Source organism: Eurosta solidaginis, chromosome 4 (assembly GCF_040869045.1).
Source record: "Eurosta solidaginis isolate ZX-2024a chromosome 4, ASM4086904v1, whole genome shotgun sequence".
Taxonomy (NCBI): domain Eukaryota; kingdom Metazoa; phylum Arthropoda; class Insecta; order Diptera; family Tephritidae; genus Eurosta; species Eurosta solidaginis.
Window position 1 is genome coordinate 16,756,761 of NC_090322.1, and position 26,517 is coordinate 16,783,277.

The 26,517-nt window shown below is 39.0% G+C and overlaps 2 protein-coding genes across 4 annotated transcripts in view; one reads left to right on the forward strand and one right to left on the reverse strand.

Annotated features, from left to right (window-relative positions):
- Positions 1 to 9,632, forward strand: part of mRpL33 (mitochondrial ribosomal protein L33) — a 28,830-nt gene extending 19,198 nt beyond the window's left edge. Inside the window, exons 5-7 of one of the 3 annotated variants that reach the window (XM_067780400.1) lie at positions 9,039 to 9,294; positions 9,359 to 9,462; positions 9,529 to 9,632. Coding sequence is in view for 1 of the 3 variants with exons in the window: in XM_067780402.1 (XP_067636503.1) it covers positions 9,258 to 9,298; positions 9,359 to 9,462; positions 9,529 to 9,578 (195 nt within the window). In the remaining 2 variants the exon portion in view is untranslated. Of the gene's footprint in view, positions 1 to 8,835; positions 9,299 to 9,358; positions 9,463 to 9,528 lie in introns of those variants that run through there. The other 2 variants (XM_067780401.1, XM_067780402.1) reach the window with 2 other exon arrangements.
- On the reverse strand, positions 1,682 to 4,564 carry NO66 (Bifunctional lysine-specific demethylase and histidyl-hydroxylase NO66). Its single transcript, XM_067780399.1, has 3 exons — positions 3,229 to 4,564; positions 2,812 to 3,170; positions 1,682 to 2,756 (listed from the first exon to the last, which is right to left on the reverse strand). The coding sequence occupies exons 1-3, from the start codon at positions 4,442 to 4,444 to the stop codon at positions 1,992 to 1,994; spliced, it is 2,340 nt and encodes a 779-aa protein (XP_067636500.1). The 5' UTR covers positions 4,445 to 4,564; the 3' UTR covers positions 1,682 to 1,991.
- Positions 9,633 to 26,517: the final 16,885 nt, after the last annotated feature.

The window sequence follows — 26,517 nt, forward strand, 5'->3', positions numbered from 1 at the left end:
GAAGGTCAATGTTGATGGTCCTTCGCCGGATGCAGATCCGGTACGTTCCTGTATCAAGCCCGATTATCTCGAGAACGATTTGTTATGACATACCGTCCTTCCACCCCCTAGATCAATGAGGAGTTCAGGGTCGCCAGAGCCTCGGTTGTTAGTGTAACAAGATTCGCCACGGATAGGTGAGGTTGACAATGGGGTGAAGCTATATATTTCGCTGGCACCCTGAAAGGGTTTCGCTACACAACCCCTTGAATCTATTTGGAATTTTAGTCGCCTCTTACGACAGGCATACCTACCGCGGGTATATTCTAACCCCCTAACGTGCTCTATTATAACACGCAATAGTCGAGGATTACCTCCAACGATGTCGGCCATGTGTACATGGCGAAGAAGTGAGTCAACTCATCTTTGGATCTGCATCTAAACTTCTCTACGCAGTGCTAAGTTCACGCTATTATGTTACGTGGGATCTCTCCAGTTTTTTCGCCTCGCGAAACCTGTCATTGTCACCGACTAAATCTTCCGCGACCTTATTTACAACATGGACGCCCCAAATGTCGACCATATTGAACATCCACGTCGATGGCACTACGCTACCGACTGTCCTACACCCCAAAATCTTGGGTGTGACGTTTGATCAGGATCTACATTTTGGTGCGCACGCAACCGCAATTGTTCCAAGAATTCAGAGCCGTAATAAAATCCTCAAATCCCTTGCTGGCAGTACCTGGGGAAAAGATAAAGAAACGCTCTTGACCACATACAAAGCAATTAGCCAGCCGATTACGTGCTACGCGTCACCCATATGGTCGCCAAGCCTAAAAACCACCCACTGGAAGAAACTACAGGCCTGCCAAAATACTGCTCTCAGAATCGCCACGGGCTGTCTTCTTATGTCCCCAGAACACCATCTGCATAATGAGGCGAGAATACTCCCCATCAGGGAGAGAAATGAGATGCTGACCAAACAGTTTCTGTTGAATACCCAGAAACCTGGGCATCCCAACAGACATCTGATTGACGAACCAGCACCGCCTAGGGGCCTAAGGAGTCATCTCCGTAAGCATTTTGAGGAAATACGGCACCTGAGAACCCAGCCGTATGAAGCGGAAAAACACAAGCAGGTCCTTGGTGAACTCCATAGACAGGCGTCGGACCTTTATGTCGGGAATTGCCCGGTGAATCCAGTACTTGAAGAAAAATATTCAGAACTCGCAGAAGAGGAACGCATACTCCCCAGGGAAACGCGTGTCACTCTTGCTCAACTTCGTTCTGGATACTGTAACAGGTTAAACTCTTACCTATCCAGAATCAACCCCGACATACAAAATGTATGCCCTGCTTGCAATGTGTCCCCACATGACACCAACCATCTCTTTAATTGTAATGTGGAACCAACGCCTCTAACACCCCTTTCCTTATGGTCCACCCCTGTTGAAACGGCAAGTTTCCTTGGACTCCCGTTAGAGGATATTGATGACAATTTGTGATCGGTCGCGGCTATTAGGTGGGGCGAGCATTGCTACAACAACAACAACAACGTGGGAAGTTTTAAATTGCGCTGCACAACGCCTCCAGTGCCCTTCTAATGTAGATCACTTCTAGTCGTGTCCATCGAAGGTCCTTCTAACAAATCGTCGATTTCTGAACCTAAATTCTTTCGTTAAAAAAATCGCAAACAAAATAAGAGATACAGATATTTATTTATTTTTCAATGCTGCAATTCGCAGTGTTCAACAACCACGAGCACATTTTGATTCCATATTCAGAAATACAATTTCTTGCTTAATAATTTTTATAGGATTTATAAAAATATTAGCTTAGTCAACAAATTAAAACATAACACATCATAAACGATTCAAACGAAATTAACAATTTTTCATATAATAAGCAAGAACTTCAATAAGATAAGTTAAAACTATAGCAGCTTCAAAACTTTTACAAAATATTGGAAAAGAAAAAGCAACATTTACACCACATTCCTTAAGGATATTCTATTTAAAGGGCTTCTCAGTCATGAGTAGACCACGTTCCCACAACGCAGTTACCATTTGCACCTTGCGCTCGTCATCTGGTAGCGGTAGCTGCGCCACACCTACATACTGAGGATATGAGCGTATTAGTACTTCTACACTGGCGGCCTCCTCGGGTTCAATTTCAATAAAGTTTGGCTCATATCGGCAGTACTCTTTCGAGTTATCCAAATAATAGTATATGCGAACTTTATCCTCCTCCTGTAGCAAGCGCATAATATTCGCACGTAGTAGGCGCACATTGGTACGTTCATCAATTTCATAATCGCACAAGCATTCCCCACGCTCGTTGGTTGTACTGCGCGAGCCGAATATAGTGCGCGTGCGCTCATTGGGAAGCACGTGTGGTGGTAGGGCTTCGTGCTGATATTTTTTTGCAAGCTGATCCACAGCAGCATCCATCATACCATGTAATGACGCGCTATGCAAACACTGACCCATCAATTTAGTTACTTTACGTAAAAGTTCGGCGCGCTCCTTAGTATCATTATCGCTAAAAGCAATACCGGCATGTTGAAAAGTGTGTAAAGGCAGACCGCGACGCATTTCGAGATTACATTCAATGGCACGCTGTAATACAAGAGGCATCATGCGCTCGAAGAGGTCAGCATAAGTTTGCTTTTGATATACGCTTAACGTTATATGCAATGAATGGTGCCCGGGTTCGGTAGTAGCCTGATGTATGGTGCCACGTGGAAAGTATAGCATATCACCGGGTTCAAGTACCTAAGTAAAGTAAAGTTGTACCACAAATATGTACTAACTCGTTTCTAGAGCTTACCTCATCAAATATGGGTTTGCCAATTTCTTGTTGCGAAAAATTCTTTGATGAAAAACGTGGTAACTGCTCAGCCTCCGTGCGCGGTTTATACAGACGCCAACGCTTGCGTCCCTCAATTTGTAATACAAACGCTTCTATATCATCGTAATGCGGCGCGAAACCTTGACTGTTGGGCGGTGTGAGATAAGCATTAGCGCCAACTAAACAATGAAAGTACTCTTGCAAAGTGCTGTTGAGCATATAAAGTTCGGGTAGAAAAGTTTGTGGATTAAGTAAGCGTATGCTGCAACCTTGCCCATAGTGATCCCAAACGACTGGTGGCATGGCACGTCCTTCTGGATTAAGTGTTTCCCGTTCGCCTAAGAAAAGCATATTAGGATGATTTAAAATTTAATTAATGCAACTCTATCGACTTACCATTCTTGTATGAGGTAACATCAATATTTTTTGTAAATTCCACATGATTTTTAATCAACATCTGATCAATAGCTTCAAAAGATATAAGATGTGAGTAGTAGTTTGAGCCTTTGCGCCTGACTAGACAAGCCGCTGATTCCCAGTACTTGCTGAAGAAGTCTTTTAGTGTCAGCGGACTTAGCAGCCAACTAAATACTTTTTCGCCTTCCTTAATGCTGTTCATGTTTACAACATTACTTGGTGGTGATAGCGGTTCCATTTTCACAACTTTTGCATCTACTGTTTTAACAGATACTTTGGTATTCGAGACATCATCGTCTTTTGCAGCTTCGGCTATAGAATGCCGCTTTTTCTCGATTGTTTTCCCCGCTTTCTCTGTTGAACCTGCTCCTCCTGCAGCAGGCATTGATTTACGTTTGTCTGCTACCGCATTTTCTGCTTGCCGTGATTTTTTTGCTTGAGGCGCTCCATTTACTGCTTTGGCGACGGCACCGCCATCATTGCTTTTACGCTTAGGTGGTGTGGATTTTGTGGTGGATGTAGCTACAGGTCGACGGTCCGCTGCTGAATCAGTGGATGATTCATCCGAATAGCTGTTTATTGTATACTCGTCAGAGAATTCATCAGAGCCTGTGCTGTACTCTTCTTCGCTACCAGAACCTTCCTCTTCGCTGCCAGATTCTTCCTCGCTCCCTGACACTTCCTCGCTATCTTGCTGATCATCATTTTCCAATTGGCGCACTAAGTAATCTTCTAGCTCTTGCTTTTTTTTCTGTTGTGTTTTAGTTAGTTTTTTAGGATTAGATGGGGATTCACCCAGCAATTGCTCTACTAGCGCATCAATTTGACTCTCTCTAATATTGGTTGCTCCTGCAGGCTTACCGTTAGCATTATTTGTTGCTTTAATAGCGGAGTTTTTGTTTTTGTTCGGTTGCGAAGACTTTGGCGTTGCTTTGTTGGCGGCATTCTTTGACTTGGCAGGTGCCGTTTTCTCCTTCGCGCCATTTGTTTGCTTAGTGGCTGGCGAATTTTTCGTTCCAGTTTTTGGTTTATCATGCTGATCCAGGGATTTGTTTTTGCTTGTATTCCTTTTGTTGTTTTTATTGCTGCTACCAGTAGCAGTGCCACTTCTCTTACCATGCGGTTTCTTGGGCACATTACCAATTTTAGTACCAGCAACCCGATATGCGGCAAACGCAGAAATCGGTTCGGACATCCTATTTGTTTTTAAATTTTCTATTAACACGAAAAACTAATTTAACTGCAATATACAAAACCACACTGTTCAACCGATCATAAGTGTACCAAATACTTACATTGTTCAAGAGTTGAAGTTGACAATACAATTGTACGCGGGCAAATTGACATTTGTTGCACATGTGTGTACTGTACGAAAGAAACTTATCTCCAGCTAATGGGCAAGGTTGCATTTTACTTAGAAGAAGTATGAAGTACAGTTGCGTTTCGAAATGTAAGATTAAAAATAAAAAGGCTGGACTAGAACGCAAAGCTGCAACAATTCAAACAAATATTGACGGCGTGCGTTTTTGAACACACGTATACAACATATGAATAACATAGTATTCGCATTGAGTACTTAGCCAGCAAACATTCAGTGTCAAAGAAAGAGTCAGAAAAAAGTACTAATTCGGATCCTTTACGCTCATTATGAGCTCATTTATGACCGGAATGAGTGTATTTCACTTCTTGCAATGGTCGTCCCTTATGAGCCGTTTTCTATACATTATGTGAGCCTAAATAGGGAAAAGGAATTTCGAAGGAAACCCATAAAAGTAGGGCATACCGGCGTTAGCTCTAAATAATTACATGAAGGTATCGATAGACCAAGCAGGGCATACCACGGAAGCAGTTTTGTGGTTACAATGAAAAATCACAAAATACTTACATTGTTGAAATGCTGATCATTACGGAGATGATAAGACTGCAGCGTCCATGCTAATTTAAATCGAGAACAACGAGACACATTATAAATTATGGTTTTATTCAAATTGAATATGAATAAAAAATTTTCAAAATAAAATATGAATGTTTGTTCAAACTTGCCTTGCTTGCTGAACACTCTTGGCATACAGCTCATAATTTTCATCATATCGCAGTCATAAAAGACTCTTATATGATCATATTTATGAGGCTCATATTTTTCACATATTTGGGGCTCATATCTGATTCCTTAATTATGATCGCTCCGATAATGTTTGAGGGGAAGGTGCTATGAAATGAATTTACATAAAAATACTTAAGTCGAATTTGTATTTAGGACGAATTTTCACGCACGCCACTTACTCGTTGGCTTCATGAGATGGTGAAGCTCTTGGGATATGTGTGAATTGATTATATTATTTGAGGCCTTAATGTCTTACTTTCATCTTCATTTTATAATTACCCGATAATTACTGATGGGTTGAATAGAGTGATTTCAAAGCCAAAATCCGGGGACACCACCCAATTTAGTAGGACGTATGTCCGCCATTCGCCTCTTTTCCTTCTAGCGATAAGAGCCTTTTAGGCTTACAAGGGATAGTAAAAAAAAGTCCTAGAGGTTTTTCTTCTGATCTGGATACCACGATTTAACACCTGGAAGTCGTTCCACAAAACATACAAGGCTTGTAGTACAAGTAAACGTCTTCTGAAAAGAGAAATGTTTCCGATTTATTCACTTGTATTACAAGGCTTGTATTTTTGTGAAACTGATCCCAGTTCTCGAGATTTTGACTGTGAACGGTGTTAGGTTTGTGCCGTGTTTTGAAACAGTAGGTATTTTTTTGGCAGCTCTGCCAAAGTTTCTATAAGATCATTTAAACTGTTGCTTGAAAACGCTAAACGACCAAGTATCTTTCTTGTATGATGCTTCTTTGAAGTGCTTTTTAAATCCAAACATTTTTTTGTTGATAAATATAGTTTCTAATGCGTCAAAGGTGCTTCTTCTAGTGTTCGTCCTTTGGTAAATAAAGCATTTTACGCTACTCATTCTTTAATCATACATGTAATAATACTTACATGGGGATCTAGACACGAGAAAGTCTCATATTAAAATTTGGTTACATTTCGTCAGAGAATTAAAAACGAAAGTAGTACGAAAATATCAACAATATCACTACAAAAGAATAACAAATATAACATATTAAGTTTAAATGCAAATAAAAGTATTTGTTTACAAAAGTTTCACATACCTATTTTAATAAATAAATGCAATTTCATATATAAAAATAAAGAGCCATAAAACTCAAAATAAGCTCTTACAGATAACGGGATTTTTCTGCTTAGCATTAAAACACTTTAAAAAATAACTGTGCTTATATCATTTTCCTCCAATTTGTATTTTCCTCAATATTCATTACTATCATCGCTGTAACTATTTATTGTATATTCTTCAGAAAATTCATCCGAACGCTTGTCGACACTGCCTTCACTATCACAATCGGAGCACCCACAAGTATCTTCAGTATAAGAATCTGAAGTCTCATCAATACTATTATCACTGCCAGTTTCAGAGTCATCATCGCTGCTTGTATCGCTGTACGTATCATCACTGCGAGAAGTGGAATCACTCTCGCTGCCAGAAGTATCAGTATCACTATCAGACTCAGAATTCTCTGTATCAGACTCTGAGGACTCACTTTGTTCACTCTCTTCATCGTAATCCTGCAGTTTTTTCATTAAATATTCTTCTAGTTCAGCCTTCCTCTGTTTTTGGGCTGAATTTAGTTTTTTCTTACCGCCCAATAGTTCATCTACAAGGAAGTCGACTTTTTCTTCTTTAATACCTTTAGCGGTCGATGAATATTTCTTAGTATTTAATGTGTTTGGTACAGGCATTTTCTTCTCACTTAGCACTAATATTTTCTTACTGCTCGCTATGAACTTATAAAACAAATTGCGACTAACGGACTTAAACTAATGACTATGTGCGGCAATTTACCGTAGTACGAAATATGTGGTTGCCACTTTGGTTCAGAGGCAAAATTTTTAATTTGGATTTTTCTTATATATTTAACACTACCCATGACTAATATAGCTTACCGATAAAGTGAAGTGATAGGGGGGCTTTATTTGTCACCAGTGAACTCACTCAGAGGCTAGTTGAGAAAAATTATACTTTTTGCGATTTGAAGTTTTAGTTACGTTCTTTTTGCATGTTCAAGTGGATTTACCCTTGGATAATCTCTGTAGGCTTCTTCTAAAGAATTCTATATTAGCTACCTACCGATTTTCAACTCTAGTTGCATGGGTTCAAATAACCTTTCAGTGTCAAATTTGATCATTTAATTATAAAATTTTTTCATTTAACGCGTTTCCAAAAGGACAATATTTGCACTCAAAATTAACTAGGTAATGTTATGCCAGAATATATAAAAAATGTCCTTTGAAATTTTTAAAATATCCCAGAAAAGTCAAATTCTAGAAAAAGTTATGGGGGCTTTCCTTAAGTCAGAAAAAATTTAAGAATTTTATGCGGTTACCAAGATGGATAGAATTCCGTGTGAAATTTTTTCATGATAGAAGCTCAGCTCTTCTTATATATAAATATATTACGTAAAGGATATGCAATTTAAAACTCTAATTTTCAATACTAGTAATTTGGAGTCAAAATTTTTTAAGAGATTTGATCCTTAGAACACTATAAGGCAGTGGTTAGGCTAGCATGGTAGCGTTGTCCAAGGAAACGATAGGGTAATATCCATTTTTCTTAAAAAAACAAAAAGTCCAATGAACACATAAGCGGTACATTGACCTACTACTATGCTTCAGAAGTGGTAATTTCTTATCTTTCGTGGGATATCTTTTAGAGCGTATCTGTAATAGGCAGACTCATGAGACTTCAAAGAACATTACATAGTTTGTAGCTAGATTTAATAGCATAGAAGTTTACTAGGTTGCTTCCGAATATTACATTATCAACAAAACTGCTTGCTTAGCCCAATAACGGATCTTCTGTAAAGAATATTCATGCTTCCTGACAAAATCAGGGGACCACACATAAATGCTGATTGTGACCTGCAAATTTAGTCCGTTATATTAAACTTACCGCAGACCTTATTTTCAGAGTTCCGGAATTTTATCTAAATTTTTTTTTTTAAAGAAATATTTAGTAAACGAATACAATTTATTACAATTTTCACATTTTACATTTCACATTTAACAAATTTAAAACAACATTAAAAGTTACACATAGTTTTTATTGCATTAAAACATTATAAATCTCTTCTTCAGCTGCGCCATGTCCCGCACGTCAATATTAGTAACAACCACCAGAGCTACAACTATCTGTATAATCAGAAGAATCGGAAAAATCACTATTAGTATCGGATGAATTTTCACAACAATAAGAGCAATCACAATAACTATCCTCCTTCCTACGTCGTGTGGTTGCCGTTTTCCGCACAGCGGTTTTCGACTTGGAAACAGCCATTGTCTTCTTTGCTGCTGTTGTTGTTTTTTTAGTTTTGCTGGCAGTTGATGATTTAGCCTTTGTCGTTGTTGATTTCGGTTTTGTAGTCTTTTTGGTGGTAGTTTTTTTGGCGGTTGTATTCTTGGTAGCGCTCGCAGTTGTCGATTTAGGTTTTGATTTGGTGGTAGTCGTTGATTTTCTTGGTCTCGAAACTGTGCACGAGCCACCTGAACAAGAGGGTACAGGCATATTAAGGCAAATTAATAAAAAAATTAAAAAGTCTAGAAATTTTAAAGTTTCTTAAAATTTTTAAGTTGTCTTCACTGTCGCTTCATCAGTACTGATTTACATGGTATAATTAACTTTTGCTTGGACCAAAAAATTAACGGATATTTTCTAGCTTTAAATTTTAGTGCTTGCTTAGTTGTTGGTATCTAACGGCGTTGATTTTGTTGGAAAGACGTCACAGCACACTGGCGCAGGCAATAAAGAAAAACCACAAGAGTTAACGGCTGACAGTACGAAATAAAATTTAGTGAACAGCTGTTGAGTTTTCTTTTTGCGACAATTTATTTTATTCAGCAATTTTCTTGGATTTCTGCAACAAAATTGTGTAAGCATGCGCCTCACTGAAATCTTATTCAAAAAAGTGAAAAGCAAGTAAGTAATTTATGCTGTAATAGTGAGATTTTTGCTTACAATTTATTTTACTCCCGGCAGGCGCATCATGGTCTTGATGGAAAGTGTGATCAGTGGCCATAAATTCAATATGTTCCGTGATCGTTTAGCGGAAAAATTAGAAGTTCTCCACTTTGATCCTTACAGTAAGTACAATCATTAATATTTTTGATCTCTTTATTTAAACTTAATACTCTGTTTAACATTGACAGTACAAAAGGTGAGCATCTATCGCGAGCGCAAAAAGATACGTAGCGCTTAACTGTTTGGGTTCATTGGTATTTAGATAATAATAAACAAATATTACTTAGTAAAACCTGTTTATTCCTTGTTTTGTTGTTTTGTAACTAAATAAATGACGGCAACATATAAGTTGCAAGCACAAATATGTAGAGGCTAAAATAAAATTTAATAGGGCAATTTATTCAAACTCGCGTTAAAACTTTACACTCCTCATGGAACTTGAGGGTGAGGAGGGAGGGATGGCCTGAAGCTTTAATTTGGCCATATAAATCGTTCCCGAAATGGTCGGGCTAGAACCTTAACGTTGCTGTATCCAGCAAAGGACCATCACATCGATAGCAATCTCCAAAGCCTTCGGGGAGAAACCTTATCGCAACAACAACAACAGCCGGAGCGTCTTCGTCCATTCGCATAACATGACCTAGCCAGCGAAGCCTTTGGTTTTTTTTCGCTGCACTATCGTCATATCTGCGTAAAGCTCATACAGCATATTATTATACCTCCTTCGATAATCGCCGTCGGCATCATGGACAGGACCATACCTTTTGCGGAGAACTTTTCTCACTAGCACTCCAAGAGCCATCTCATCTCGTGACACCGTCCATGACTCTGAACCATACATCAGGACAGGTATGATGAGTGACTTGTATAGCGTGATTTTCGTTCGTCGAGAGGGGATTTTACAATTTCTCTCAGTCCAAAGTAGGACATGTTGAAGAGAGTTATTCTCCTTCTGATTCCCAAGCTGACATTGTTTTTGCTGTTAATGCTGGTTCCTAAATAGACGAATTCCTTCAAGGTTCGAATTTATATCTTTTAACAGTACGTGGCTGCCAGGGCGCGCATCCCCCTATTCTTTCTTGGATGATAGCCATTCTTATACGATCACCATCACCGAGATATTGGAAAATACTAATGGGACACAGTAGTTGCCCCTTCGTTTTCGATGCCCGAGGTTATACTTGAAGTCTTGTCGGGGTTTTAATAGCAGGACATGCACAGGGGCTTAACGTGAGGTGGACCGCGGACTCCGAAAAGTTAATTTATTAGAAAGAAAAAAAGATACTTTGTAATTGATGTTGTTGTTTTTCTTGTAGCGACAAGAAATGCACCTGGGTTAAGGAAGGCTGTGTCGCGCTTCCCAAGGCAGTCGGTTCTATGTACCGTAGCGACTCGGGATTTTTCCCGACCAAGGACTGTCATTTCAGTGTGACCCCATCTAATTTGTTTCGTCCCTCCCACAAATTGTCATCCTCCCAGCAATTCCTTGCAGCAGGGCTGCTCCATATTCTCTTACTCCGGGAAGGCATCGAATCCAATCCGGGTCCGTCTCCTGACCCCGGTCCTGAGAAATGGTTTTGCTGCATCTGCCGGAAAAGAATCTTTTTAGGACGGTCATACTCTGTTCAGTGTGTCTCGTGCAAGGGATGGTTGCATCGGACAGGTTGTTCTGGACTTGATCCCAAAACCCGGCGTCAACGTAAATTTTATAAATCTTTTGTGGCTCCTTGCTGTTCACGCCCAAGGGCGTCCCGTAGTATACGCCGTAGACTGAAGCGGCACAACATCCGCATTGCTGCGATTCAAGAGACTAAACTCACAGCAAGATCTGCATTGCAGACCTGCTCTGGGTATAACGTCCACAGGAAAGACCGCGAGAGCGGAAATGGAGGCGGTCTCGCGTTTATCATACACCACTCTGTGCAATATTAAATATTTGATCCTGGCATCGACCGCAGGGACAATGTCTTAGAACGTCAAGGCCTATCTGTCCGGTCAGGCGATGCAAACCTAGAAATCATCAACATCTACATCCCTCCTACCACTTGTTGCCCCAATGGATACCGCCCTAATATCAGGGCCTTACTCACTGGCAACAATCGCATTATCTTAGGTGATTTCAATGCCCATCATGTTCTATGGCATTCAAACTTGCGGGCGGACAGTAGGGGTGAGATGTTGGCGGATCAAATAGAAGAAACGACGTTCTGCACAATAAACGGAGACGCCCCACACGTATGGTAGGAAGCTGTCACAGCTCGCCAGATATCTCAATCGTTAGCGCAGAACTCGTAAACTGCGTCAACTGGCAGCCGATGGTAACATTGGCATCCGACCACCTGCCCATACTTATTTCGCTTGAGCGTACCGCCGACTTCATCGTCACTGAAAAACGCACTTTCATAAACTTCAAAAAAGGAAAGTGGGAAGAATATAAATCCTTTACAGAAAGCCACTTTGCTGCCCTCCCTATCCCGACTGATGCCCGCCAAGGGGAGCGTGCCTTCCGTAAGGTCATTAAATCCGCCTCGGCACATTTCATTCCCGCCGGGAGAATTCCCGAAAGCCGGCCCACTTCCCGGCGGAGGCCGCAAACTTAGCGAGAGAACGTGACCTTATAAGACAGCTTGATCCAGGCGACCCCCAAATAAGGGATATAAACCAACGCATCAGATTGCTTGTGGCTGAACACAAGCGGGCGAAATGTGAGGAGCACCTAAGAGGTTGTAACCTCTCTACCGGTGTGGGTAAACTGTGGTCCACCGTAAAGTCCCTATCGAATCCGACTAAGCACAAAGACAAAGTTTCCATCGCCTTTGGCGACAAAGTGCTGTCGGACGCGAAAAAATGCGCGAGCGCTTTCTGCCGACAATATATAATGCATCCTACGGTCGACAAAGATAGACGGAGATCCAATAGACACGCACATAAACACAAATTCAGCGCGTCACCAGTCACCATCACCGCTAAAGAGGTTGAGGACGCCATTGGTCGTGCTAAACCATCCAAAGCAGTGGGCCCAGACGGCATAGCCATGCCGATGCTTAAAAGCTTAGGGAAAGAGGGTTTCAAATATTTAGCGCATGTCTTCAATCTATCTCTTTCCACCTTTGTCATACCTGAGAAATGGAAAATGGCCAAGGTGGTCCCGCTACTAAAGCCTGGGAAACCAGCTAACATAGGTGAGTCGTATCGTCCGATATCTCTCCTATCGCCAGTGGCAAAGACGCTTGAAGCCATTTTGCTCCCTTATTTCCAAGCAAATTTGCAGCTAGCCCCTCATCAGCATGGCTTCAGAAAACTCCATAGCACTACCACCGCGCTAAATGCCATCAACACCCAGATAAATTGCGGTTTAAATCAATACCCCCACCATAGAACAGTACTCGTAGCGCTAGACCTATCAAAAGCTTTCGATACGGTCAACCATGGCTCGTTACTACAGGACCTGGAAGGGTCTACCCTTCCCCCATGTCTTAAAAGGTGGACCGCAAATTATCTGGGTGGTCGGCAGGCATCGGTGCAATTTAGAAACGAAGCATCAAAACCAAGGAGAATTAAACAAGCGGTGCCACAGGATGGTGTCCTATCCCCACTTTTGTTTAGTTTCTACATATCTAAGCTACCTTCACCACCGGAAGGAGTCACAATCGTTTCCTACGCCGATGACTGCACAATAATGGCCACAGGCCCAGGCCCAAAGATCGATGCGCTATGCAATAAAATAAACGGCTACCTCCCTGATCTCTCCAGTTTTTTCGCCCCGCGAAACCTGGCATTATCGCCGATTAAATCTTCCGCGACCTTATTTACAACATGGACGCCCCAAATGTCGACCATTTTGAACATCCACGTCGATGGCAGTACGCTACCGACTGTCCTACACCCCAAAATCTTGGGTGTGACGTTTGATCAGGGTCTAAATTTTGGTGAGCACGCAGCCGCAATTGTTCCGAGAATTCAGAGCCGTAAGAAAATCCTCAAATCCCTCGCTGGCAGTACTTGGGGAAAAGATAAAGAAACGCTCATGACTACATACAAAGCAATTAGCCAGCCGATTACGTGCTACGCGTCACCCATATGGTCGCCAAGCCTAAAAATCACCCACTGGAAGAAACTACAGGCCTGCCAAAATACTGTTCTCAGAATCGCCACGGGCTGTCTTCTTATGTCCCCAGAACACCATCTGCATAATGAGGCGAGAATACTCCCCATCAGGGAGAGAAATGAGATGCTGACCAAACAGTTCCTGTTGAATACCCAGAAACCTGGGCATCCCAACAGACATCTGATTGATGAACCAGCACCACCTAGGGGCTTAAGGAGTCATCTCCGTAAGCATTTTGAGGAAATACGGCACCTGAGAACCCAGCCGTATGAAGTGAAAAAACACAAGCAGGTGCTTGGTGAACTCCATAAACAGGCGTCGGACCTTTATGCCGGGAATTGCCCGGTGAATCCAGTGCTTAGCGAAAATTATCCAAAACTTGCGGAAGAGGAACGCATACTCCCCAGGGAAACGCGTGTCACTCTTGCTCAACTTCGTTCTGGATACTGTAACAGGTTAAACTCTTACCTATCCAGAATCAACCCCGACATACAAAATGTATGCCCCGCTTGCAACGTGTCCCCACATGACACCAACCATCTCTTCAATTGTAATGTGGAACCAACGCCTCTAACACCCCTTTCCTTATGGTCCACCCCTGTTGAAACGGCAAGTTTCCTTGGACTCCCGTTAGAGGATATTGATGACAATTTGTGATCGGTCGCGGCTATTAGGTGGGGCGAGCATTGCTACAAAAACAACAACAACAAGGCTGTGTCGCAAGTACTGTTGGAGCAGATTATGCGACGCCCTTGGCCGTGGACAACAAGATGCCACCAGAGATTTGTGCAATTGACGTGGTCGGCGATTGTTGGGATCTAGCCCAGAATACTTCATGCGCTGCAATCATCTTTCGCACGTGACAAACTGGCATGAGTGTGACCGTCCTAAAAAGATTTGTCTCCGGCACACGCAGCAAAACCATTTCTCGGGACCGGGACCGGGACCGGCAAAGAACAATAAAATTCATAAAGCAGCCCAGCAATACAAACAAGGGCAACGAAACATGATGTTTTTTCCGTTTTCTAATCCGTTGGGGCAGTTTGGACAGAAAAAATTCCCTTCCTACTAACCCTGTTGTTGTTGTTGTTGTAGCGATTAGGTTACTCCCCGAAGGCTTTGGGGAGTGTTGTCGATGTGATGGTCCTTTGTCAGATACAGATCCGATACGCTCCGGTAACACAGCACCATTAAGGTGCTGGCCCGACCATCTCGGGAACGATTTATATGGCCACATTAAACCTTCAGGCCATCCCTCCCTCCCCACCCCCAAGTTCCATGAGGAGATTGGGGTCGCCAGAGCCTCGTCTGTTAGTGAAACGGGATTCGCCGCTCGAAGGTGAGGTTGATAATTGGGTTGGAGAAGCTATATATTGCGCTACACAACCCCTTGAATCCCCCCTACGAACCCTCAATCCATGGAGCTATGTACGTACATCCTGAACCATCTTGTCGGTCCAGCGCCCTTTCCCTGAATCATCTCAACGTGTTTTTCAACTTCACAATTGTTCGTGCCCTTGTGCATATCTTGGCGTCTTCAGATGGTACTTGATATCCATGTCATACAGATTCACCCATTTCGGTTTCCAGCAAATCTACTTGCACTTTCCGGGAGTAGAACAAGGACGGCGTCATCGGTATTATTTGCTGAAAGGTGATCCTTGGAAGTTAGTTTAAAGTCCACGCATACTTACTCCTAAAAACATCTTTGAGGTGATTTCCCGCTTAAGGCACAGGCTTTTTAGAGCTCAGTAATGCCTGTTCGGAATTTTCACGATAAAGACTTCAGAAGCACAAAACCTCTATTATATATGCAAAAGTAGACGATGTCCTGAAGCCCCCCAGCGGGTTAAGGGGTCAGAATATACCCGCGGTAGGTATGCCTGTCGTAAGAGGCGACTAAAATACCAGATTCAAGGGGCTGTGTAGCGCAACTCATTCAGGTTGCCAGCGCAATATATAGCTTCTCCAAACCCAATTGTCAACCTCACCTATCCGCGGCGAATCCTGTTTCACTAACAGGCGAGGCTCTGGCGACCCCAAGCTCCTCATGAAACTTGGGGGTGGGGAGGCAGGGATGGCCTGAAGGTTTAATGTGGGCATATAAATCGTTCCCGAGATGGTCGGGCTAGCACTTTGATGGTGCTGTGTTACCGGAGCGTATCGGATCTGTATCCGGCAAGGGACCATCACATCGATAACACTCCCCAAACCCTTCTGGAAAAACCTTATCGCTACAACAACATGTCCTGAGAGAACTTGAGTTGCCTATATAAAAAGTTTTATCTAAGAGACAACTATTAGAGGGCTTTAAATTAATGGAATATTGGAACATCGTTACCAAAACTTTGTGATATGCCTCCTTTTTCCTATTTCTTTGTGACTCAGTGGAATTGCTAGGAATAACATTTGACCTTCAAAAATTACTGAATTCCAACCATCACAGCTCTGGCCACCCACATTAAGTATAAGGCTGCCTTTTGCCTAATCCAAAGCAAATCGGATTTGAGAGCATTGGTCACTTGCAAATTAACTTAATTAGTGTGCTTTACGCAAGAGCCTGCAAATGTACCGAATGCATGTAAACATGTCTTAGTATGAGCCACATACATATTAACTAACGTGCGGGTCACCTGCGACAAAAACTGCAACACAAAGCACGAAAATAGCAACATCCAAGCATCCACATATGACTTCTCTGCTATCGCCCAACAACACCTACACGTTTAGGCCAACTGTGTGATTCGTTTTTCGCGCAGTTCATTAGGGAAGCCATTTTAATGCAACACAATGGTCATCGTAATAGTCAAGTTCAAGCGACCGAAACTGCTGATGGCTAATCACAAATAAACCGTTAAAACTGATGAGTGAGCGACTGATATTTCGAACTTGGCAATTTCTGGTCTTTGCGCAGCAATGCGGATGCGGGCTGACAATGGTGGCCTTTGAAGGTTCTACCGTGGTTATTGGCGTGAAACGGATGCATATGCAATGAAGCAAACACAAAATTGTGTAGGTTTGTTTGCAGATTTTCGTGCGCATTTCCTTAGCAACGCACGTTTCCGCTTTATAGGATTTCAAATGAGTTCATTAGCACTGGCTTACATACAAACCAAAACTCAATTACCTACGTCCCAGTGAACAGCGAAGTCGAGAAGCTGTTATCTTAGGATTCTCTAAGCTGTGACAACGCCCTTTTGGGGCGACTTCGCTAATCCGTCTTGTTGCTGCCCCTGTCAGTGAGATCGGAGCGCTGGACATTCGCAAAGTAGATACCTAATAGTTGCAGGCTCTTCTTCGTTGCCGCAGCTTCTGTAATGGAGCGCCTATCCTTTCAGCATGCGGTCCAATACAAACGTGACCAGTGAGAAGACCTACAACTAAGGAAATATCCCTCTTACAGAGGGTGAGAAGCTCTCGCGATCTCTTCTCGTTCCATTCCGGCCATAAGAGTTTTGCCGTGTGGCATCTATCATGATGCTTCCACCTGGCTCCGGCTTCCATCAGTAGAGCCTCCTTTATCTTGAGCTTGCAGGTGGAGAGCGGCATGCCCAACCTCTTCCAGGATGGCGAAAGTGGAAGGGAGGTACCCTTTCTTGCAAGCTCATCCGCCATCTCATTACCTGGTATGCCCCTATGTCCCGGAACCCATACCAGATGCAGAGTAAACTGTTCAGCTATCACGTTAAGTGATCTGCGACAGCCTACTACATTTTCAGAATTAGTTGTGACAGAGTCAAGGGCTTTCAGTGCTCTTTGACTGATGTAACAAAAAAACATGTGCTACTTCCTAAACTCTCTCTGCACCTAAGGGTGGTTACTTGTCAGTCCACATTGGTAGCGCTATCTGAGAATGTTGTTGTGGTCTTTTCATATCTTTATTGTTTTGAAGGGCTCCATATTTGGCTTATTGGGATATAAATAGTACAAAGGGGTCTTCAATAAAAGCGCACAGACTAAATAGTGTTCGAAAGGTTTTGGACTAAAAATTTGATAAAGCAGCAGTAGTTATTAAATTTTTTAGTCGCTACAAAAGTTTCTTAAATGAGAGATCTAAAATTAGCTTATATTTTTCTCCCTGCAGACTTGTTATCTCTCCTCAGTAGATACGCCTTCGACGGTATGTTGCTGTTGTTGCCGTAACAGTGCTTTGCCCCATCCAATAGGCGCGACCGATCCTAAATTGTCATCAATATCCACTAATGGGAATCCAAGCAAAATTACAGTTTCAAAAGGGATGTACCAGAGTGAGAGGGGTGTAAGAGGCGTTGGTTCCACATTGCAAGCGATAGTTGGTGTCATGTTTTAGCAGTGCTTCGCCCCATCCAATAGGTTCGACGGATCAAAAATTGTCATCAATATCCTCTAACGGGAGTCCAAGGAAGAGTTTTACCTGTTACAGTAGCCAGATCGAACTTGAGCTAGAGTGACGCACGTCTTCCTTCGTCGGTATCTTCTAGTACAGTTTCGGTGCATCACGGGTTGTCGATTTCCATTACTATTGTTTTTTTACGTGTTTCCATTCATGGGCTGCTTCCAGCCTAGTTGGTGACCTTTGCTTGCAAGGCACTTTACGAACAAAGGTGAAACAGAAATTGTCCTCTGACTTCCGTCACAAGATCTGGGAAACAATGTTCAGCCACTAGTTCGGGCTCTGAGTAACTCGGTTTATTTTATTGAGTTCTGCATTTAAAGTTGTCACAGCCCATTAGGAGACAGGGGGGAGGCCTTCATCTTTTTTTTGTTTCTTGTTTCGGTGACTATTTTTACTTCAAGATACCCAAGCTGGAAATGCTAGGCGTTTCACTGATCCCTTACCTTGGTTGGCTTTCCTCAAGCTTCGAAATGTCTATGTTTTTGACGAAGAGAGTCCCTTAGGAGGCAGAGACCTTCATCTTTTTTTTTCTTGTTTCGGTGACTACCTTTACTTCAGGAAACCCAAGCTGAAAATTCTAAGCGTTTCACTAATCCCTTACCTTACAGATCCGGTACGCTCCGGTAACACAGCTCCATTAAGGTGCTAGCCCGACCATCTCGGGAACGATTTATATGGCCACATTAAACCTTCAGGCCATACCTCCCTCCCCACCCTCAAGTTCCATGAGGAGCTTGGGGTCGCCAGAGCCTCGTCTGTTAGTGAAACGGGATTCGCTGCTCGAAGGTGAGGTTGACAATAGGGTTGGAGAAGCTATATATTGCGCTACACAACCCCTTGAATCCCCCCTACGAACCCTCGATCCATGGAGCTATGTATGTACATCCTGAACCGTCTTGTCGGTCCAGCGCCCTTTCCCTGAATCATCTCAACGTGTTTTTCAACTTCACAATTGTTCGTGCCCTTGTGCATATCTTGGCGTCTTCAGATGGTACTTGATATCCATGTCATACAGATTCACCCATTTCGGTTTCCAGCAAATCTACTTGCACTTTCCGGGAGCAGAACAAGGACGGCGTCATCGGTATTATTTGCTGAAAGGTGATCCTTGGAAGATAGTTTAAAGTCCACGCATACTTACTCCTAGACACATCTTTGAGGTGATTTCCCGCTTAAGGCACAGGCTTTTTAGAGCTCAGTAATGCCTGTTCGGAATTTTCACGATAAAGACTTCAGAAGCACAAAACCTCTATTATATATGCAAAAGTAGACGATGTCCTGGAGCCCCCCAGCGGGTTAAGGGGTCAGAATATACCCGCGGTAGGTATGCCTGTCGTAAGAGGCGACTAAAATACCAGATTCAAGGGGCTGTGTAGCGCAACTCATTCAGGTTGCCAACAAAATATATATCTTCTCCAAACCCAATTGTCAACCTCACCTATCCGCGGCGAATCCTGTTTCACTAACAGGCGAGGCTCTGGCGACCCCAAGCTCCTCATGAAACTTGGGGGTGGGGAGGCAGGGATGGCCTGAAGGTTTAATGTGGGCATATAAATCGTTCCCGAGATGGTCGGGCTAGCACTTTGATGGTGCTGTGTTACCGGAGCGTATCGGATCTGTATCTGGCAAGGGACCATCACATCGATAACACTCCCCAAACCCTTCTGGAAAAACCTTATCGCTACAACAACATGTCCTGAGAGAACTTGAGTTGCCTATATAAAAAGTGTTATCTAAGAGACAACTATTAGAGGGCTTTAAATTAATGGAATATTGGAACATCGTTACCAAAACTTTGTGATATGCCTCCTTTTTCCTATTTCTTTGTGACTCAGTGGAATTGCTAGGAATAACATTTGACCTTCAAAAATTACTGAATTCCAATCATCACAGCTCTGGCCACCCACATTAAGTATAAGGCTGCCAAAGCAAATCGGATTTGAGAGCATTGGTCACTTGCAAATTAACTTAATTAGTGTGATTTACGCAAGAACCTCCAAATGTACCGAATGCATGTAAACATGTCTTAGTATGAGCCACATACATATTAACCAACGTGCGGGTCACCTGCGACAAAAACTGCAACACAAAGCACGAAAATAGCAACATCCAAGCATCCACATATGACTTCTCTGCTATCGCCCAACAACTTCTATTGTTGTTTGTTGGGGGTCTATTGTTACCATCTTCCACACTGTCTTCCTCCCGGCTTGTACCATGGTGAATTATTAATTTATGTGTCATCCACTTTTTAGCGTCCAAAATAGAATTGTCATGAACAATTTAAGTATACGATGGGCCGAGTTCCTAAGCCCGCCGAGGAGTTGATTGACCCGGGTTTCCTGGATAGTTAGCAGGATTACGAGGCCATTACCAGCCACCTTGCTTTTTGAGGTAGCGTTTGTCATCAGACTAGCGGCTACATAGAAAGTCCTATATCAGCTATCATATTTGAGCAACCCTTTACATAACACATATGCTGCCTTCGTCATCTCAGCACTGTGGTTTGGTATCAATTGTCATTGTCAGTTCTCGCCTCATTGCATTCAACCACGTTTCGCTGCCACAACCCGACACCCTCTTCTTTTACCACTACATTATTACATGCGCGCTCGCAGCGATGCCTTGCCATTGCTTTCGCACTATCAGTCGTGGTGCTGTTGTCGTCGCCGGTTGGCAAATTCTTCCTACTATCAATGCTTCCTCTTCCTGTTCTTTTGTTTTTTCTGTCACTTTTTTGTTTGGCGTTCCTCCGGTGCAACCGAAAATCTATTGTCTGTTGGCAGCATCAATAAAGCAACGGAAATGCATCAGCTCTTGTTTAAAATTGTGTGGTGTCTTCGCGGAGGCGAGAGCTTGCGGTAATTGTGGTCACATGAAATTTATAGCTCAAATGGTGGTTAAAGGCATTACATGCTGTTGGAGTGGCGCACGTGAAAGTGAAGTGTGCAGAGTGTGAGAGAGGCACAGACCGAGATACTGTAAGTTAATAAAATTTTCGACAGGAAATGTTTTGATGTTTGAAGGGAAAGTCAATTATGTATGTGCGCGAAATAAATATTTAGATATATTTTTATATGTTTGTTTATTAAAACTATTCTTTTCAAGAATATTTCTTACAATGAAAATTTTTGATAGATAAAATGAAAATCTAAAATCATTTTTTCTATGAATATAAGAAAACATTTCTCATACAAAGTTATTTAAAGTTTATAGTAATAATTAACTTAAAAATTACAATTAAAATTAATCATAATATAACTTCTCCCTCATTTAAATTAAAATACACCTGTATTTTATTAACTTTTAAATATGTTTATAATACAACAATTAATAATAATAAATTTGAAATTCATAAATTTAAAAATTAATTAGCCTTTATCTATTTCTTTGGTATTAAGAATGCCTTCAAATTTCAATTTCCTTTTTATATTCGAAGGGTGAATGTTGTCTAATTTGTGAAATTTATATTTGGGTTCTTGTTTATGTCTAATTGATTTATAATTTTTAATAAATCCTTGTTTCCTACTTTCAACATAATTTTCTCTTTTTTTATTTATTTTTTCAATATAATTTTTTTTTTGTTTTAAATATATTTTCATGTATTGTTATTTTATTACATTTTCCAATTTCAACATTTATTGGCTTTTCTTTTATTATAGAATGAAAACTATTGTTATAAAATTCAATTGATTTACTTATTTTATCTTTAATATTAAGAGCATTATGTTCAATGGACATCATTATTATTTTCTCCGAAATCGTATTATGTAACCTCTCTATATCGGCATTACCTGTATGGTTATTTGATGTAACTAAATGTAACTCAATATTTTCATTCATCAAATAATTTTTTATATTTATACTTTTGAATTCATTATCACAAATTAATTTCTGAAAATGTCCACGTTGAGATTTATAAAGTCTTAATTTTTCAATTATAGTTTGATTATTCCTATCTTCTAAATAATAAGCTGTTGCAAATTTAGAAAATCTATCAATAAAAGTTAAAAAATTTGATTTAGAATTTGTATAAATATCCATATGTACAATTTGTTTAATATCAGTTGGTGTTTCCGTTAATTTAAATTTGTTCTTAATTGGATTTCGATCGTATTTCGTCCTACTACAAACAGAACAGTTATTAATATATTTATGGACTAAAACTTTCAAATTCGGTATATAAATTAGTCTTTTAAGTCCCTCATAATTTTCAACTACTCCTGTATGTCCTGTCTCATTTTTATGATAATTATGTATATATTTGTAAGCATCCTTTTCTGTTTCAATGTCTTTAGCATGATATGAACATCGGAAAAATTTTATATTTTTATTATGTTTGTACATTTCAATAATCTTATTTTTCAAAACATTATATTTACTATTATCTAATTCACAAAATATTCCAATTTTACCTTTATCAATATTTCTTCGTAATATATTTTCAAAATTATTTTCTAAGTCCAAAGAATTTAGAAAAATCTTTGTTTTATTATGTTTAATTTCTTTTTCTTTTCGTTTATCATCTGTCAATATTATTTGTACTTGAAATCTATTTACTACAGTATCTAATATTTTTATAAAAATGTTACTATTATCTTGTTTAGAATTAATTGTTTCTAAATCGTCATTTACATTATTAAATAATGACTCTCTAGAAATCGATAACACATTGATTTCATTTGTATTTGCATCTATTCTACTAAGAAAATCAGCTACTTGATTTTCTTTACCTTGAATATAATTAAGTGTTATATTAAATTCACTTAACTTTATTAGCCATCTAAAAAGTCTTGGATTCATAGCTTTGCCTTGATATTTTAAGAAAAGCCATCGTAAAGGTTGATGATCTGATAAAATTTCAAATTTTGTACTATAAAGATATGGTCTAAAATAAGTCGTTGCCCAAACAATTGCTAAAAGTTCTTTTTCTGTAACTGAATAATTTTTTTCATGATCATTTAATGTTCTACTGGCATAACATATAGGATGTTGATCTTGTTGTAAAACAGCACCTATTGCGTTAGCACTTGCATCAGTAATAAGTTGAAAAGGTTTTTTAAAATTTGGATACTTAAGTACTGGTTCTTCCGTTAGTAATTTTTTCAACTTTTCAAAAGCATTAATATAATTCGAATCGTTCAAATCTAACTTCATGTCCTTTTTTAAATACTTTATTAGCGGATAAGCTACCTTTGAATAATCTTTAATAAATTTTCGATAATATCCTGTTATACTTAAAAATGATTTAATTTGTTTAACTGATTTCGGCAATTCAAGTTTTAAAATTTGATCTATTTTAGCGGGATTTGGCTTAACTCCTTCTGATGTTAAGACATGTCCTAAATACAATGTTTCTTTTGCAAAGAATTTACATTTATTGATTTGAATTCGAAGATTTGCTTCCTTTAATTTTTGGAAAACCTTTTTTATATCATTTACATGCTCTAGGAAACTAGTTGAAAAAATGAGTATATCATCTAAATATACAACACAAATTTTATTTATCAAATCCTTCAGAACAAAATTAATAAGCCTTTGAAATGTTGCAGGAGCATTCTTTAAACCGAATGGCATACGGACAAATTCATAATGTCCATATGGAGTAGAAAAAGCTGTTTTTAATCGATCTTCTTTTTTAACTAAAATTTGGTGAAACCCTTTTGCTAAATCAATAGTTGTAAAATATTGTGAACGTCCTAATTTGTCTAAAAGATTTTCGATATTTGGGATTGGAAATTTATCATCTATTGCTATATTATTTAAAGCCCTATAATCTATAACAATTCGCCACTGTTGTTCCCCACTATTATCTATTTTTTTAGGTACAATCCATAAAGGACTATTGTAAGGAGAGTTACTCTCTTTTATTATTCCTTGACTCATCATCCAATCAATTTGTTTGCAAATTTCCTTCTCATGTACTTGTGGATATCTGTATAATTTTGAATTTATAGGTTTATCTACTGTTGTTCGAATTTCATGTTCAATTAAATTTGTATTAGTTAAAGGTTGTCCTTCTATATAAATTAATTCTTTAAATAATGTCAAAATATTTTTTAAAGCTTTTTGTTCTTCATTATTTAAGTCTTTAAATATACAATCAAGAACTTTTTTATCTACATTACAAACTTCTAATTGGTGAATTTCATTATACAAATATGGACCGGATTGTAAAAAATTTATTATGTTACCATTTATAATAACCGTCTCATTTTTCATATCTATTATTGCTTTCATTGGTTTTAAAATATTTTGTCCTATTATTGCATCAAATTTTTTTTCTTTAAAATCGGTTAATTTCCACGACATTGTTCCTTTTTCATTAAACTCTTTTGGTAACTCAGTAATAATTTCATATCTAATAATAGTTGAACTATTAATAGAAGAAAAACAAATACTTTTATTAAGTAGAACTCTCTTGTATTCAGGTAATCTTTCTTTATTTAAAAGTGATGTTGTTGAACCTGTATCTATTAATACTCTTAATTTATTATTGTTTATTGTTAATTCTATTATTGGTAATGATTTTCTGAGGCTGTTAGAAAAAAAATTTTCATCTGAATGTTTTGGTAATATTTGTTTTGAATGATTAATTTGCAGATGATCTATTTCCATATCGTTATTATTATCATTATTCAAATTAGTATTATTATATCTGTTTCTAAATTGGTTAGCATTTTGATATTTATTAAAATTAGAATTATTATTTTAATTATAATTAGGATAATTATTATTATGCAAATTATAATTGGAATTATTATTTCTAAAATTATTTCTATTATTATAATTTTGTCTATTTCTATTTTCTAAATAATTGGGAGGATTTTGTCTTAAATATCCCTGGAATGATTTATTCGAATTATTTACGTCACTTAAAGTTGCAGTTGGATAATGATTAGAATTATTAAAATTATAATTTGATCTTTTATTAAAGGATACGGGATTATTTTTAAATGTATAACTCATATTATTTTCATAATTTCTAATTAAACCCTCGGTTTCAAGAAAGTTAAAGGCATCTCTTAAATTATCAAACTTATTGTTTATAATTATAGATGCTAAGCTTAAATCTATATTATTTAAAAATGTTTTTAATATAATTTTTTCTACGTTCTGAGGACTAAATTCAACCGGTTTTTTCTCGTCAAATTCGTATTTCTCATTAATTTTACACAAAATTCCACACATGTTATTAAAATAATTTTGTATTCCGCAATTTTTAATAGAAAATGCTTCTTGATAAAGAGTATGATAAGACTCTTTAATTCCGAAGTTTTTAATTAACACCTTTTTAGTGGCTTCCCAAATTGGGTTAGGCCCTAAAATCCTAATTGTATTGAGAGCTAAGCCTTGAATTTTATTTAGAATTACTCTATAATAAATATAATCTTTCATTTGCTGTTCCGTATTACATATAGATAGCACTGATTCAACTTCCCTAATAAATGAAGTTAATGCATAATTACCGTCACCTCTGAATTCTTTAATGTGCTGGGCATCCTTGAGGATATCTTGAAAAGTTAATTGTAAGGCCATTTTTAAATTTTTGACTATGATTTGATTGTAGATCGATTTCTTTTGCAATGGCTTTTGTTTGATGGGTGTGGTATATTGAATTTCTTTTCTTTTCGGTTCTCCTAATCTGCGTTTAGGTTTTCAAATTATGCTATAAAATTTTCTTTTTGATTGGAGATAAAATTTGCTATAAAATGTTCTTTTTGATTGTAGCTTTAAAATTTATAATCTGCTTTTAGGCGTTTTTATATCGCTTGTATCATCGTTTTTTTAAAAAACGGCTTTTGTTCACCTTGAGCCTAGGTTGACCCGTAGACTGCGCCAAATAAATATTTAGATATATTTTTATATGTTTGTTTATTAAAACTATTCTTTTCAAGAATATTTCTTACAATGAAAATTTTTGATAGATAAAATGAAAATCTAAAATCATTTTTTCTATGAATATAAGAAAACATTTCTCATACAAAGTTATTTAAAGTTTATAGTAATAATTAACTTAAAAATTACAATTAAAATTAATCATAATATAACTCGCGCGTGAATTGTTGCATGCTTGTAGGCGCTTAGCCACGGAAGCGTGCAGTTGATGGAGCAAGCTTCGAAGGCGATAAGCAGCAATTGCTTGAGTATTTTAGAAGTAAAAGAAATGAAACGAAAAGAAACAACAACAGAAACAATTTTCTTGTAAGATGAGCGATCATATATACGTTGCTTGCTGGAGAAGGCCTAAGGATAGTCAGACTGGTAGGACGATTTTAATGCCTATTGTTCAACTCCAAAATGGCCCATAAACTCGAGTTAATGTCACAAAGTGGATGTAATATTAGGACGTCAAAAATCTAGTTTAAGTTGAAGTCCTTAAACCAGATTAAAGCGGTTCAGAAGCTCAATTGACTCTTAATTTGACCTAAGCGTCTACCAGCGATGAGTATCTGAGTGAGGCAACTTCTGAACATAGCTGTGATTTAGAGCCTCTTAATAGCACCTTGTTCGAAATGCTCATTTTCATAATCACAGCTCCAGCTCTTCCATGTAACTAGCATTACACAACGCCAGCAGGGATTGACCGCCTAACTTTCTTTGCAATACGCGATCTCTTACATGATTTTTCTGGCTAGACTCTATGGAGTTTTTGCAGAGAACCCATACCATCTCTAATGTACTCTGATTTCA